Genomic DNA, 15,697 nt, shown 5'->3' with positions numbered 1-15,697 from the left:
GATAATTTGATCAATTATTATTCATATTTATACTCTCACGTGTTGATCTTGATTCCCTGATCAATTATTATGATAAATACGTCAATTTGTGTGTTAGAAAATCAATGCGTGCTGATCTTGATTACCCAATTAATTATTATGATAAACACGTCAACTTGTGAGTTAGACAATTAGTGCATAACGCTCCAACCAGTATATATACATGGGTGTTGTAGGTTTATTTGCATGCATGCAGAATTTTGCATTTTTGCACTTTGAAAGTAAACTCTCTCATGTAGAGAATGGAAGCCTAAGGGTGCGTTTGTTGCGCCGGACTGTCTCGGACTGGACTAGCTGCCGGGACTAAGCTGGACTGGCTTAGACTGGACTAAGCTGGACTAACTTAGTGAAGCGTTTGGTGCAGTCTCGGACTAAGAAGCAGGATAAGAAAAACAGTACTGTTCACCAGATTTGTGTTTGCTTAGACTAGGACTACAAATTTTTGTCATTGTGTAATAGAGTAATGCTACAAATCTCATGATATGGGTTAATTGGAGCATATTTTTGCCATGTATATTATGAATCTTAAAAAAAATTGACAATTGTTTTGTTTCTATTACCTGCTAATAGAATTGGGTTTAATTTGCAAATGTAGCTTGATTTAAACTCTATCACCCAACAGAAGAAAAATAATAGTGGCCAATACATGCAACTTCAACAAATACAAGTACATAAGATCTCCATAATTTAGAAAATCCTAGTTAACATTAGTTAACATTAGCCAAAATAGATCTCCATAATTTACAAAATGGCTAGTTAACATAAGCCAAAATACTAGTGCAAAGCTAAGTTATAAGTCATAACATAAGACTGTATGATTAATAAAATACATCCATGTTAACGTTAATAAAATACATCCATGTTAACATTAGCCAAAATCCTCATCCGCTTGCGTTGTCTCTTAAAAGTCTTTGGACGAACACTTTCTTGAGTTCCGGTTTGATTGCCCTGAACACTCCCACATTTTTTGGTTTATCCAAAATAAGAGACAATGCATCAATTTGATCCATAGGAGAGAGACCCATTGCTTCAAGTTCATTAGCTATGTCAGTATGATCTGCAGTACCTTGAACTAAAGCTTCAGTTACCATTTGCATCCTCTTCCCACTTTCAACATAAAAATCTTTCAGTCCACTGATAATTGCCTCGGTTCCATCACTTGAACTTCCCACAGCTCTTTTCCTCTTTCTTTGGCTATTTTCAGATGGGGTGCTTTGTTGGCTTTGTTGGTTCATTGAAGAAACAAAATTATCACCTCCAATATCACTTTCACCAACATGATCATGACTTTGTTCCTCCACCATTTGAGCAGGGGTTTCGGCTACATTACCCGTAGCCCGATCTTTTCCAAATATATATGCAAATCTATCAAACAGTGGAAAAGGTTTGCTTCTCCATCCATCGGCTTCTTTATTTCTCTAAGATTATATCAACATAGCAAAACTAAAATTTAGCATGCGTATCAAATATAGGAGCAAGAATATAACTAATGCATAAATAAAATAGGATATGAACCTGCACATAAGTTTGCCATGCGTCATCACTGTCAACTTCAACGCACTTTTTGACATCATTCCATGCAAATCCACTTGTGTTTATCATGTCAACGACCATACTATATGTTTTTTTCCATTTCTTCAACTTGGACTCAATATGTGGATTTGCCTTTATATTTGAATGAGGACATAAAACATTGACAGCTTTTGCTATTTCAACCAAAGTACCTTGTTTGAAAGCACCGGTGTCACACCGTTGCTTCCGAGCAACAAAATCCTCAAGAACTCCTAGTAATACTTCTTCCTCAAATGCTTCCCATTTACGCCTTCTTCCTTTTGGCTCTTGAGTAGCATTCAAAATATTTTCGTTATCCATACCTAAACAAAAAATATTTTAATGAAGGAAAATACCATACAAATAATCAATTTGCATAATATCCAATCAACTTGCATAATATCCAATCAACTTGCATAATATCCAATTAATTTGCATACCATCCAATCATTGTGCTAATATCTAACAAATGCATGATAAAAAGGAATACTAAAATATTTTAATGAAGGAAAATACCATACAAATAATCAATTTGCATAATATCCAATCAACTTGCATAATATCCAATCAACTTGCATAATATCCAATTAATTTGCATACCATCCAATCATTGTGCTAATATCTAACAAATGCATGATAAAAAGGAATACTAAAATAAAATGTTATCATTAAAACATATAGCTAGTTCGGTTGCTGGTTCCTAATTGCTCTCCACTCATTATACATTTCCTCAGCCATATCATTCCTCATTGCAGTCCACTGGTCCGATGATTGAACACTACCAACATATTCACCTTCTTCTGTATTTTGTCCATCTTCTATTATTGGCAAATTCTCCATTGGATCTACTGACATCTCTTGCCTAATAAGATTGTGTAGTAGGCAACAAGCGGTAATTATTCGACCTTGTGTCCTTATCGGATAGAAAGATGGACTCCTTAGTATCGACCACCTTCCTTTTAGCAAGCCAAAACAGCGTTCAATTACATTCCTTGCCTTAGAATGCTTCATGTTAAAATATTCTTCCTTATTAGAAGGTGTTCGTCCCTCCCATTCAGATAAATGATAAGGTATTCCTCTATAGGGTGCAAGGAATCCTTCACCATTTGTATAACCACCATCTACAAGGTAATAACAACCTAATGAAAAAAAAAAACAGACCTTATTAGTGTTTTGTAGTTGACAAACAGAACTAAACCTAACTTAGAAAGTTGAGACTAAGTAATAGTCTTACCCGCTGGTACCTTAAAACCATTAGGCCTACTAATTGCATCATGTAGCACTCTAGAGTCTGATGCGGAACCCTCCCACCCCGGAAACACATATATGAACTGCATATCTCCTGAACACACACCTAACACATTAGTTGCGACTCGACCCTTTCTTGTTCGGTATCTTGGTTTGTCAATTTCAGGTACATGCACATCAATGTGTGTTCCATCCAATGCTCCCAAGCAATTCTTAAAAATAAAAAATAAAAAACTTTTTGTTAATTTATACAAAGGGAATGAAGAGTTAAAGCTTAAGGAAAATGAAAAATATTTCTCATCATACCTTAAAACATCGCCACCTAGCATCTGTAGAATCAATAGGCACAGGCTGTGGGACTTTTAGTAGGAAACCTTGTAATCGCAAAATTCCTTGCAATACGCTATTGAAATACCTACTTATAGTCTCTCCCGACCTATAAAATCTACCGCCAACACTACGATTCTTAGTATGATGTGCTAATATTTGTAAAGTCATACACACCTGTTCCTCTACAGACACCAAACCATCAGTTTTTACCCTCCCATCTTGACGAAGTAAGTCGCATAATATGCCAAAAGTCCTTCTATCCATTCTCAATTCGTTAACACATTCAGTATCAGTATTCCCTATTATACCATTCAGATAACACAAACTAATCTCTCGTCTAATAAGTGAACGGTTAGTCAATGTGGGTCGTTCAACATGTCTCTGTTTGCCACGTAGCATCATCACCACAAGAATCGTACAAATACAAATTGTTTCCAAATAAGACATCTCTAACAATAAGATCAATAAAAGCTTCCTTCGATCCATATCTATCCAAACAAAAACAAAAAACAAAAAACAAATTAACTAAATCATTAACCCGAGGCAACAAATATACATATGGCGTTGAAAAAAAAAAGTTTTCATTAACCCGAGGCATCATATTCAAAATGTTCTACTCTTATACATCTATAAACATGTGTCTAAGAACACTAGTATGAGGATTGCTATCATTGCTAGGCATTGCATGTGAAAAGGGAAATTAAAGGACACCTGTAATGCAGTAGCCTTAGCCTTAGCCTTCCGTTTATGCTCCTCTTCTCTGCAACCAACAACCACAACAAATTGCAATTCAGCATCAACCCCACACAATACAAAACATTCACATTGTATACACAGTACATACATACACACTGCAAACACAGTACATACATACACTGCATACACTACACACACACTGCATACATACACACTGCAAACACAGTACATACATACACACACTACATACACTGCATACACTACACACACTACATACACTACACACACACACTGCATACACTACACACACACCCTGCAAGTACACACACAGTGCATACATACATACACACACTGCATACACCCTGCATACACACACACTGCATACACAGTACACAAACACACACACTGTATACACATTGCACACACAGTACACAAACACACACACACTACATACACTACACTTACACACACACTGCATACACTACACACACACCCTGCATACACACTGCACACACACACACTCACACTCACACACTGCACACACACACACACTACATACACTACACTTACACACACACTGCATACACTACACACACACCCTGCATACACACTGCACACACACACACTCACACTCACACACTGCACACACACACACACACTACATACACTACACTTACACACACACTGCATACACTACACACACACCCTGCATACACACTGCACACACACACACAAACTGCATACACACTCACACACACACTGCACACACACACACACACACTGCATACACACACACACACTGCACACACACTCACACACTGAACACAGTCACACACACACACACACTGGACACACACATACACACACTGCATATATACACACACACACAAACTGCACACACACACTGCATACACACACAAATTGCACACACACACAAACTGCACACACACACACTGCATACACACACAAACTGCACACACACACAAACTGCACACACACACACTACATACACACACACACTGCACACACACTCACACTCACACACACTCACACTCACACACACTCACACTCACACACTGAACACAGTGACACACACACACACACGGGGACAGAGTGCAACACACTCTTACCCTCACACACACACTCTGTTTTTATACTCACACACACACACTGCATACATACTTGCATACACACACACTGCACACACACACACACACTGCACACACACACACTGCACACACACACACACACTGCATACATACTGCATACATACACACACACACACTGCGCACACACACACACTGCACACACTGCATAGACACACACACACTGCACACACTGCATAGACACACACACACTGCATACACACTCACACACACACTGCACACACACACACAAACTGCATACACACTCACACACACACTGCACACACACACACACTGCACACACACACACACACTGCATACATACTGCATACATACACACACACACACACACTGCACACACACACACACTGCACACACACACACACACTGCATACATACTGCATACATACACACACACACACACACTGCGCACACACACACACACTGCACACACTGCATAGACACACACACATTGCACACACTGCATAGACACACACACACTGCATACACACTCACACACACACTGCACACACACACACAAACTGCATACACACTCACACACACACTGCACACACACACACACACACACTGCATACACACACACACTGCACACACACTCACACACACTCACACTCACACTCACACTCACACACAAACACACACACACTCACACTCACACACAAACACACACACACACACTGCACACTTACACTTACACTCACACTCACACTCACACTCACACTCACACTTACACACACACTGCATACATACTGCATACATACACACACACACTGCATACATACTACATACATACACACACACACACAAACTGCACACACACACACTGCATACACACACACACACTGCACACACACTCACACTCACACACTGAACACAGTCACACACACACACACACTGGACACACACATACACACACACACAAACTGCACACACACACTGCATACACACACAAATTGCACACACACACAAACTGCACACACACACACTGCATACACACACAAACTGCACACACACACAAACTGCACACACACACACACTACATACACACACACACTGCACACACACTCACACTCACACACACTCACACTCACACACTGAACACAGTGACACACACACACACGGGGACAGAGTGCAACACACTCTTACCCTCACACACACACTCTGTTTTTATACTCACACACACACACTGCATACATACTTGCATACACACACACTGCACACACACACACACACTGCACACACACACACACTGCATACATACTGCATACATACACACACACACACACACTGCGCCCACACACACACACTGCACACATTGCATAGACACACACACACTGCACACACTGCATAGACACACACACACTGCATACACACTCACACACACACTGCACACACACACACACACTGCACACACACACACACACTGCATACACACACACACTGCACACACACTCACACTCACACACACTCACACTCACACTTACACTCACACTCACACTTACACTCACACTCACACACAAACACACACACACACACAAACACTTACACTCACACTCACACTCACACACACATTTTACACACACAACTCACACACATACACACAAAAACAGATTACACACACACACGGACATATTACACACACATTTTACACACACAACTCACACACACACACTGCAAATAACACAGGTTACACACACACACACACGGATAGATTACACACACATTTTACACACACAACTCACACACACACAGATATTACACAGGTTACACAGATTACATACACACACACACACACAAACACACTCACACACACACAAACACACAGACAAATTTTTTTCGGTACACACAAACACACACACAGAGAGCACACACCTGAGACTAATCTCAATTTCATCTTATGAAAACCCCAAATTCTAATCTCAATTTCACCTAAATAACAAAACCCTAATTTGTTCAATTGCAAATCCACTTGTATATTATGAATTTCTCAAACCCAAAACAACAAAATCAAATAAACCTCAGTTAATATCACAAACAAATCCACACAAATCGACGAAAAAAAATCCAAGATTCGAAGCTTACCGACTAGAGGCAGATGACAGCGACCAGATGCAAGGACGACGATGAGCGTGAGGACGATGTGGGAGCACGGCAAGGACGACGACGAGGGCAGACGCAGAGATGAGGACGATGTGGGATGTGAGATGTGGGAAGACGCGGTTTCTCTGGCTTACGAGTCCGCCCGAATTTGGGATCCCTCGTGAAGAACGGCTAAGCCCCCCCTTAGTCCTAGCGAATCCCACCTAAGCTCATTAAAGCTAATCCCGGTACCCACCAAACACTGGACTATAGTCTAGTCCAGTCCAGTCCCAGCGAATCCTGTCAAACAAACGTGCCCTAAGGGTGCGTTTGTTGCGCCGGACTGTCTCGGACTGGACTAGCTGCCGGGACTAAGCTGGACTGGCTTAGACTGGACTAAGCTGGACTAACTTAGTGAAGCGTTTGGTGCAGTCTCGGACTAAGAAGCAGGATAAGAAAAACAGTACTGTTCACCAGATTTGTGTTTGCTTAGACTAGGACTACAAATTTTTGTCATTGTGTAATAGAGTAATGCTACAAATCTCATGATATGGGTTAATTGGAGCATATTTTTGCCATGTATATTATGAATCTTAAAAAAAATTGACAATTGTTTTGTTTCTATTACCTGCTAATAGAATTGGGTTTAATTTGCAAATGTAGCTTGATTTAAACTCTATCACCCAACAGAAGAAAAATAATAGTGGCCAATACATGCAACTTCAACAAATACAAGTACATAAGATCTCCATAATTTAGAAAATCCTAGTTAACATTAGTTAACATTAGCCAAAATAGATCTCCATAATTTACAAAATGGCTAGTTAACATAAGCCAAAATACTAGTGCAAAGCTAAGTTATAAGTCATAACATAAGACTGTATGATTAATAAAATACATCCATGTTAACGTTAATAAAATACATCCATGTTAACATTAGCCAAAATCCTCATCCGCTTGCGTTGTCTCTTAAAAGTCTTTGGACGAACACTTTCTTGAGTTCCGGTTTGATTGCCCTGAACACTCCCACATTTTTTGGTTTATCCAAAATAAGAGACAATGCATCAATTTGATCCATAGGAGAGAGACCCATTGCTTCAAGTTCATTAGCTATGTCAGTATGATCTGCAGTACCTTGAACTAAAGCTTCAGTTACCATTTGCATCCTCTTCCCACTTTCAACATAAAAATCTTTCAGTCCACTGATAATTGCCTCGGTTCCATCACTTGAACTTCCCACAGCTCTTTTCCTCTTTCTTTGGCTATTTTCAGATGGGGTGCTTTGTTGGCTTTGTTGGTTCATTGAAGAAACAAAATTATCACCTCCAATATCACTTTCACCAACATGATCATGACTTTGTTCCTCCACCATTTGAGCAGGGGTTTCGGCTACATTACCCGTAGCCCGATCTTTTCCAAATATATATGCAAATCTATCAAACAGTGGAAAAGGTTTGCTTCTCCATCCATCGGCTTCTTTATTTCTCTAAGATTATATCAACATAGCAAAACTAAAATTTAGCATGCGTATCAAATATAGGAGCAAGAATATAACTAATGCATAAATAAAATAGGATATGAACCTGCACATAAGTTTGCCATGCGTCATCACTGTCAACTTCAACGCACTTTTTGACATCATTCCATGCAAATCCACTTGTGTTTATCATGTCAACGACCATACTATATGTTTTTTTCCATTTCTTCAACTTGGACTCAATATGTGGATTTGCCTTTATATTTGAATGAGGACATAAAACATTGACAGCTTTTGCTATTTCAACCAAAGTACCTTGTTTGAAAGCACCGGTGTCACACCGTTGCTTCCGAGCAACAAAATCCTCAAGAACTCCTAGTAATACTTCTTCCTCAAATGCTTCCCATTTACGCCTTCTTCCTTTTGGCTCTTGAGTAGCATTCAAAATATTTTCGTTATCCATACCTAAACAAAAAATATTTTAATGAAGGAAAATACCATACAAATAATCAATTTGCATAATATCCAATCAACTTGCATAATATCCAATCAACTTGCATAATATCCAATTAATTTGCATACCATCCAATCATTGTGCTAATATCTAACAAATGCATGATAAAAAGGAATACTAAAATATTTTAATGAAGGAAAATACCATACAAATAATCAATTTGCATAATATCCAATCAACTTGCATAATATCCAATCAACTTGCATAATATCCAATTAATTTGCATACCATCCAATCATTGTGCTAATATCTAACAAATGCATGATAAAAAGGAATACTAAAATAAAATGTTATCATTAAAACATATAGCTAGTTCGGTTGCTGGTTCCTAATTGCTCTCCACTCATTATACATTTCCTCAGCCATATCATTCCTCATTGCAGTCCACTGGTCCGATGATTGAACACTACCAACATATTCACCTTCTTCTGTATTTTGTCCATCTTCTATTATTGGCAAATTCTCCATTGGATCTACTGACATCTCTTGCCTAATAAGATTGTGTAGTAGGCAACAAGCGGTAATTATTCGACCTTGTGTCCTTATCGGATAGAAAGATGGACTCCTTAGTATCGACCACCTTCCTTTTAGCAAGCCAAAACAGCGTTCAATTACATTCCTTGCCTTAGAATGCTTCATGTTAAAATATTCTTCCTTATTAGAAGGTGTTCGTCCCTCCCATTCAGATAAATGATAAGGTATTCCTCTATAGGGTGCAAGGAATCCTTCACCATTTGTATAACCACCATCTACAAGGTAATAACAACCTAATGAAAAAAAAAAACAGACCTTATTAGTGTTTTGTAGTTGACAAACAGAACTAAACCTAACTTAGAAAGTTGAGACTAAGTAATAGTCTTACCCGCTGGTACCTTAAAACCATTAGGCCTACTAATTGCATCATGTAGCACTCTAGAGTCTGATGCGGAACCCTCCCACCCCGGAAACACATATATGAACTGCATATCTCCTGAACACACACCTAACACATTAGTTGCGACTCGACCCTTTCTTGTTCGGTATCTTGGTTTGTCAATTTCAGGTACATGCACATCAATGTGTGTTCCATCCAATGCTCCCAAGCAATTCTTAAAAATAAAAAATAAAAAACTTTTTGTTAATTTATACAAAGGGAATGAAGAGTTAAAGCTTAAGGAAAATGAAAAATATTTCTCATCATACCTTAAAACATCGCCACCTAGCATCTGTAGAATCAATAGGCACAGGCTGTGGGACTTTTAGTAGGAAACCTTGTAATCGCAAAATTCCTTGCAATACGCTATTGAAATACCTACTTATAGTCTCTCCCGACCTATAAAATCTACCGCCAACACTACGATTCTTAGTATGATGTGCTAATATTTGTAAAGTCATACACACCTGTTCCTCTACAGACACCAAACCATCAGTTTTTACCCTCCCATCTTGACGAAGTAAGTCGCATAATATGCCAAAAGTCCTTCTATCCATTCTCAATTCGTTAACACATTCAGTATCAGTATTCCCTATTATACCATTCAGATAACACAAACTAATCTCTCGTCTAATAAGTGAACGGTTAGTCAATGTGGGTCGTTCAACATGTCTCTGTTTGCCACGTAGCATCATCACCACAAGAATCGTACAAATACAAATTGTTTCCAAATAAGACATCTCTAACAATAAGATCAATAAAAGCTTCCTTCGATCCATATCTATCCAAACAAAAACAAAAAACAAAAAACAAATTAACTAAATCATTAACCCGAGGCAACAAATATACATATGGCGTTGAAAAAAAAAAGTTTTCATTAACCCGAGGCATCATATTCAAAATGTTCTACTCTTATACATCTATAAACATGTGTCTAAGAACACTAGTATGAGGATTGCTATCATTGCTAGGCATTGCATGTGAAAAGGGAAATTAAAGGACACCTGTAATGCAGTAGCCTTAGCCTTAGCCTTCCGTTTATGCTCCTCTTCTCTGCAACCAACAACCACAACAAATTGCAATTCAGCATCAACCCCACACAATACAAAACATTCACATTGTATACACAGTACATACATACACACTGCAAACACAGTACATACATACACTGCATACACTACACACACACTGCATACATACACACTGCAAACACAGTACATACATACACACACTACATACACTGCATACACTACACACACTACATACACTACACACACACACTGCATACACTACACACACACCCTGCAAGTACACACACAGTGCATACATACATACACACACTGCATACACCCTGCATACACACACACTGCATACACAGTACACAAACACACACACTGTATACACATTGCACACACAGTACACAAACACACACACACTACATACACTACACTTACACACACACTGCATACACTACACACACACCCTGCATACACACTGCACACACACACACTCACACTCACACACTGCACACACACACACACTACATACACTACACTTACACACACACTGCATACACTACACACACACCCTGCATACACACTGCACACACACACACTCACACTCACACACTGCACACACACACACACACTACATACACTACACTTACACACACACTGCATACACTACACACACACCCTGCATACACACTGCACACACACACACAAACTGCATACACACTCACACACACACTGCACACACACACACACACACTGCATACACACACACACACTGCACACACACTCACACACTGAACACAGTCACACACACACACACACTGGACACACACATACACACACTGCATATATACACACACACACAAACTGCACACACACACTGCATACACACACAAATTGCACACACACACAAACTGCACACACACACACTGCATACACACACAAACTGCACACACACACAAACTGCACACACACACACTACATACACACACACACTGCACACACACTCACACTCACACACACTCACACTCACACACACTCACACTCACACACTGAACACAGTGACACACACACACACACGGGGACAGAGTGCAACACACTCTTACCCTCACACACACACTCTGTTTTTATACTCACACACACACACTGCATACATACTTGCATACACACACACTGCACACACACACACACACTGCACACACACACACTGCACACACACACACACACTGCATACATACTGCATACATACACACACACACACTGCGCACACACACACACTGCACACACTGCATAGACACACACACACTGCACACACTGCATAGACACACACACACTGCATACACACTCACACACACACTGCACACACACACACAAACTGCATACACACTCACACACACACTGCACACACACACACACTGCACACACACACACACACTGCATACATACTGCATACATACACACACACACACACACTGCACACACACACACACTGCACACACACACACACACTGCATACATACTGCATACATACACACACACACACACACTGCGCACACACACACACACTGCACACACTGCATAGACACACACACATTGCACACACTGCATAGACACACACACACTGCATACACACTCACACACACACTGCACACACACACACAAACTGCATACACACTCACACACACACTGCACACACACACACACACACACTGCATACACACACACACTGCACACACACTCACACACACTCACACTCACACTCACACTCACACACAAACACACACACACTCACACTCACACACAAACACACACACACACACTGCACACTTACACTTACACTCACACTCACACTCACACTCACACTCACACTTACACACACACTGCATACATACTGCATACATACACACACACACTGCATACATACTACATACATACACACACACACACAAACTGCACACACACACACTGCATACACACACACACACTGCACACACACTCACACTCACACACTGAACACAGTCACACACACACACACACTGGACACACACATACACACACACACAAACTGCACACACACACTGCATACACACACAAATTGCACACACACACAAACTGCACACACACACACTGCATACACACACAAACTGCACACACACACAAACTGCACACACACACACACTACATACACACACACACTGCACACACACTCACACTCACACACACTCACACTCACACACTGAACACAGTGACACACACACACACGGGGACAGAGTGCAACACACTCTTACCCTCACACACACACTCTGTTTTTATACTCACACACACACACTGCATACATACTTGCATACACACACACTGCACACACACACACACACTGCACACACACACACACTGCATACATACTGCATACATACACACACACACACACACTGCGCCCACACACACACACTGCACACATTGCATAGACACACACACACTGCACACACTGCATAGACACACACACACTGCATACACACTCACACACACACTGCACACACACACACACACTGCACACACACACACACACTGCATACACACACACACTGCACACACACTCACACTCACACACACTCACACTCACACTTACACTCACACTCACACTTACACTCACACTCACACACAAACACACACACACACACAAACACTTACACTCACACTCACACTCACACACACATTTTACACACACAACTCACACACATACACACAAAAACAGATTACACACACACACGGACATATTACACACACATTTTACACACACAACTCACACACACACACTGCAAATAACACAGGTTACACACACACACACACGGATAGATTACACACACATTTTACACACACAACTCACACACACACAGATATTACACAGGTTACACAGATTACATACACACACACACACACAAACACACTCACACACACACAAACACACAGACAAATTTTTTTCGGTACACACAAACACACACACAGAGAGCACACACCTGAGACTAATCTCAATTTCATCTTATGAAAACCCCAAATTCTAATCTCAATTTCACCTAAATAACAAAACCCTAATTTGTTCAATTGCAAATCCACTTGTATATTATGAATTTCTCAAACCCAAAACAACAAAATCAAATAAACCTCAGTTAATATCACAAACAAATCCACACAAATCGACGAAAAAAAATCCAAGATTCGAAGCTTACCGACTAGAGGCAGATGACAGCGACCAGATGCAAGGACGACGATGAGCGTGAGGACGATGTGGGAGCACGGCAAGGACGACGACGAGGGCAGACGCAGAGATGAGGACGATGTGGGATGTGAGATGTGGGAAGACGCGGTTTCTCTGGCTTACGAGTCCGCCCGAATTTGGGATCCCTCGTGAAGAACGGCTAAGCCCCCCCTTAGTCCTAGCGAATCCCACCTAAGCTCATTAAAGCTAATCCCGGTACCCACCAAACACTGGACTATAGTCTAGTCCAGTCCAGTCCCAGCGAATCCTGTCAAACAAACGTGCCCTAAGGGTGCGTTTGTTGCGCCGGACTGTCTCGGACTGGACTAGCTGCCGGGACTAAGCTGGACTGGCTTAGACTGGACTAAGCTGGACTAACTTAGTGAAGCGTTTGGTGCAGTCTCGGACTAAGAAGCAGGATAAGAAAAACAGTACTGTTCACCAGATTTGTGTTTGCTTAGACTAGGACTACAAATTTTTGTCATTGTGTAATAGAGTAATGCTACAAATCTCATGATATGGGTTAATTGGAGCATATTTTTGCCATGTATATTATGAATCTTAAAAAAAATTGACAATTGTTTTGTTTCTATTACCTGCTAATAGAATTGGGTTTAATTTGCAAATGTAGCTTGATTTAAACTCTATCACCCAACAGAAGAAAAATAATAGTGGCCAATACATGCAACTTCAACAAATACAAGTACATAAGATCTCCATAATTTAGAAAATCCTAGTTAACATTAGTTAACATTAGCCAAAATAGATCTCCATAATTTACAAAATGGCTAGTTAACATAAGCCAAAATACTAGTGCAAAGCTAAGTTATAAGTCATAACATAAGACTGTATGATTAATAAAATACATCCATGTTAACGTTAATAAAATACATCCATGTTAACATTAGCCAAAATCCTCATCCGCTTGCGTTGTCTCTTAAAAGTCTTTGGACGAACACTTTCTTGAGTTCCGGTTTGATTGCCCTGAACACTCCCACATTTTTTGGTTTATCCAAAATAAGAGACAATGCATCAATTTGATCCATAGGAGAGAGACCCATTGCTTCAAGTTCATTAGCTATGTCAGTATGATCTGCAGTACCTTGAACTAAAGCTTCAGTTACCATTTGCATCCTCTTCCCACTTTCAACATAAAAATCTTTCAGTCCACTGATAATTGCCTCGGTTCCATCACTTGAACTTCCCACAGCTCTTTTCCTCTTTCTTTGGCTATTTTCAGATGGGGTGCTTTGTTGGCTTTGTTGGTTCATTGAAGAAACAAAATTATCACCTCCAATATCACTTTCACCAACATGATCATGACTTTGTTCCTCCACCATTTGAGCAGGGGTTTCGGCTACATTACCCGTAGCCCGATCTTTTCCAAATATATATGCAAATCTATCAAACAGTGGAAA

At 40.2% G+C, this 15,697-nt stretch overlaps 2 protein-coding genes across 2 annotated transcripts; both read right to left on the bottom strand.

The window, feature by feature from the left end:
- Positions 1 to 2,121: 2,121 nt before the first annotated feature.
- Positions 2,122 to 7,254, bottom strand: LOC126613641 (protein ALP1-like). The gene is made up of 5 exons (XM_050281220.1): positions 7,113 to 7,254; positions 3,880 to 3,928; positions 3,145 to 3,283; positions 2,825 to 3,050; positions 2,122 to 2,729 (listed from the first exon to the last, which is right to left on the bottom strand). Exons 4-5 carry the CDS (start codon positions 2,925 to 2,927, stop codon positions 2,272 to 2,274), a joined length of 561 nt encoding a protein of 186 aa, XP_050137177.1. The 5' UTR covers positions 2,928 to 3,050; positions 3,145 to 3,283; positions 3,880 to 3,928; positions 7,113 to 7,254; the 3' UTR covers positions 2,122 to 2,271.
- A 2,005-nt stretch (positions 7,255 to 9,259) lies between these two features.
- On the bottom strand, positions 9,260 to 14,469 carry LOC126613642 (protein ALP1-like). Its single transcript, XM_050281221.1, has 4 exons — positions 14,251 to 14,469; positions 11,018 to 11,066; positions 9,963 to 10,188; positions 9,260 to 9,867 (listed from the first exon to the last, which is right to left on the bottom strand). The coding sequence occupies exons 3-4, from the start codon at positions 10,063 to 10,065 to the stop codon at positions 9,410 to 9,412; spliced, it is 561 nt and encodes a 186-aa protein (XP_050137178.1). The 5' UTR covers positions 10,066 to 10,188; positions 11,018 to 11,066; positions 14,251 to 14,469; the 3' UTR covers positions 9,260 to 9,409.
- Between the last annotated feature and the right edge of the window lie 1,228 nt (positions 14,470 to 15,697).

The sequence above is a fragment of the Malus sylvestris genome, unplaced genomic scaffold, assembly GCF_916048215.2.
Source record: "Malus sylvestris unplaced genomic scaffold, drMalSylv7.2, whole genome shotgun sequence".
NCBI classification, from domain to species: domain Eukaryota; kingdom Viridiplantae; phylum Streptophyta; class Magnoliopsida; order Rosales; family Rosaceae; genus Malus; species Malus sylvestris.
Note: the sequence above shows the minus strand (reverse complement) of the source record. Positions and strands in the feature narration are given on the sequence as shown.

Coding starts and splice junctions, on each gene's coding strand:
- LOC126613641 (XM_050281220.1), bottom strand. CDS start 2,927: ATGCAGTTCATATATGTGTTTCCGGGGTGGGAGGGTTCCGCATCAGAC. Junction 2,730..2,824: donor TGGTTTTAAGGTACCAGCGG/GTAAGACTATTA, acceptor TTTTTTCATTAG/GTTGTTATTACCTTGTAGAT.
- LOC126613642 (XM_050281221.1), bottom strand. CDS start 10,065: ATGCAGTTCATATATGTGTTTCCGGGGTGGGAGGGTTCCGCATCAGAC. Junction 9,868..9,962: donor TGGTTTTAAGGTACCAGCGG/GTAAGACTATTA, acceptor TTTTTTCATTAG/GTTGTTATTACCTTGTAGAT.